This window comes from Arachis ipaensis, chromosome B01 (assembly GCF_000816755.2).
Source record: "Arachis ipaensis cultivar K30076 chromosome B01, Araip1.1, whole genome shotgun sequence".
Classification (NCBI taxonomy): domain Eukaryota; kingdom Viridiplantae; phylum Streptophyta; class Magnoliopsida; order Fabales; family Fabaceae; genus Arachis; species Arachis ipaensis.
Window position 1 is genome coordinate 5,355,957 of NC_029785.2, and position 2,657 is coordinate 5,358,613.

Consider the following 2,657-nt stretch of genomic DNA (forward strand, 5'->3'; position numbering starts at 1 on the left):
CATAATCAGTCCGTCAATAATCTTTTGTCTGACATATTACTCCTTTATTTGCAAGTGACAAATATCTCTCCACATGCCTCCTTTTGCCGGTATAGCTTGAGTAGACAATAACTGTTCAGGATTCAGATTATTGCAGGAGCACACAACCTTCTTCTACAACGGACAATCCTCCTTAGAAAATCTCCACCACCACTTAAACAATAAGGCGGTATTACGGATCATCGCATCTCCCACACCTAACCCTCCTAATTTCTTCGATGCCGGTATCAACTCCCACTTTACAAAAGCCAGCCCAGGGTGCCCATCATCCTTCTCCCAAAAGAACCTCCTTTGCAGTGAAATTAGTTTTTTTACCACTATAGCCGGCATTTTATACAAATTCAAATAGTAAGTAGGCAGGCTATTAATTACTGACTTGATGAGGACCAACTTTTCTGCTTTATTGAGCACTTTTGTTTTCCACAAACTAAGTTTCTCTTCTATTTTATCTATTACTGGCCTCCATGTTTTAACTAGTCTTAGGTTTGCTCCTAACTTAATATTTAGGTACTTCACTGGTAGTTTCGTCGTCTGACACCCTAATAATTAGCACATCCGACTAATCCACTCTTGGCTACAATTCACCCGTATCAAGCTGGACTTGTCAAAATTAATACTAAATTCAGACATCACTTTAAAGATGTACAAAAATAATATAACAAAAGTAGTACGTATAACATCCCCCCTCTCCTCAAAAGTAAAACTTATAGTTTAAGTTTCCCATTATAAACAAAAAAAAAGGGGGAGGGGGAGATATTAAGGCATCTTAATTGTTATGCTATGCTACATGAAAAAAAAAAAGGGGAGAGGGGGAGGGGGAGGGAGATATTAAGGCATCTTAATTGTTATGCTATGCTACATGAAATTAAAGTCCCTTTTTCCTTTTCAGAAGTTAGGAATCAAGAAAAAAAAAAACTACGAAATTTTAAATTAAAATGAGGACAATAACTTATATCATACGTATTGTTAAAAAGATGCTCCTATGTATAGAGTTGTGACATAATCCTCTTGCATAGGAACTGTTCAAGACTTCAAATGATTAAGTGAAAGATGATATTTTCACAAGCTTCACATTCAAGAATCAACCATATTTTACCAAATAATAAATAACTACACAAGTAGTACAAGTACTGTGTCTCCTACCATTCCACAATTTCAATGGAACCCCACAAACAGCTTCTCATAGATGCAAAAAAAGCAGAATCACATGGTTGCTACTGCCAAAGTATCAAACTATATAATTGAAAAATATATAAAAGGAAAGAAAGAAAGAAAAATGAAGGGTAGCATTAATCACACAATCAAGGAAATATCATAGAACAGCAAAGACAATAACATTTACATATAACTCATTTGATTTCTATACTAAGTGTCAGTTTAATGCACAAATTTTGTGCCAAATGATCCAATAACATGGATTATGTCAAAAATCATCACTTAAACTACAAAATACACATACCAAAATTAACATTACATCTCTTCACGATCATAACCTTTTGATCAATTCCACATACTACTTTGTGAACTCTCTCTAATCTAAAACTTTTCCACTATTTATTTATGTGTAAATTTTTATAATTGACTAGAACAAAAATGGGCTCAATTTTATTCCAACCAATCACAAAATTTGCACATATCTAAATTATGCAAAGTTTTCACACAAAATTTAATCACACACTATACACAATCACAAAGCAAGGAAGCACAGCCCTAGGATTAAACACCAAAAGTTCCTCCTCGTCTAGCCGAGTGTACACGCCGCTGTCGCCGCCACGTGCCATCACGGAGTCGAAACTCCCACCATCCTCCTTTTCTGCTTCGTCTGAATCCGATCCAATCCGACCCGCAATTACTCTGCAAACCAGCATGGCTCGCTTCACATTCATGAAGCCAAACTCACTTTCAATATCTTCTGGGATTGACACGTGTGCCCTCCAGCTGGATGCCAACGTGGAAATTCCATCTAATTTGGGCGAAAACCCTGATTTAATTATCCCACAAATATTACAAAATTGTTGCGAACAAATTGAAGAATTCCCATTAAGTCCCAAATCACATAAAAAAGTTGAACAGTGAAACCTCATAAGCTCATTGCCATCGGCGAGGCACCGCTCGTCACGGCGGCGCGTGGACATTATGCCGCCGTGAAGTGCGGCCCTCTCCTTGACAGCCTCGCGATACTCCTCGAACCGCGAGAGAATCTTTTGGCTGTTATGGATCTTAAGGATCCGGGTTATGGTCGGGAACTTTCGGATCTCGGGCCAACCCGACTTGAATATGATCTGGACTATGTTATGACCGGGGTCGGATCCGGGTAGCTCCGACACCGCGTGCTTCGTAGATTGATGCTGCTCCAGTAGGAGCGGCTTCTGGAAGATCTCGCCGCACGCGGTGCAGGGGAATATATCATTCCGGAGAGGGAAGAAGAGGCCGCTGTCCAACTCGCCGGAGATTTCAGATTCGGGTCGGACCAATGATCCGGGCAAGTTCCGACGAGGAATGTTCATGGAACTCGGGTCGGGTTGCAATGAGGAAGTAAGAGAATTCTGAGAGGACCTGGCGGCGGTAACGGTGGCGGAGGCGGAGTTGCTGGTTGCGGTGGCAGTGGTGACGGTGGA

At 40.4% G+C, this 2,657-nt stretch overlaps 1 protein-coding gene across 1 annotated transcript in view; it reads right to left on the reverse strand.

Moving 5' to 3' along the window:
* The window catches only part of LOC107608029, a gene marked incomplete in the record, with an annotated part of 2,728 nt that continues 1,399 nt past the window's right edge, over positions 1,329-2,657 (reverse strand). Inside the window, 1 exon segment of the mRNA XM_016309950.2 lies at positions 1,329-2,649. Within this exon segment, the coding sequence (XP_016165436.1) occupies positions 1,710-2,649 (940 nt within the window).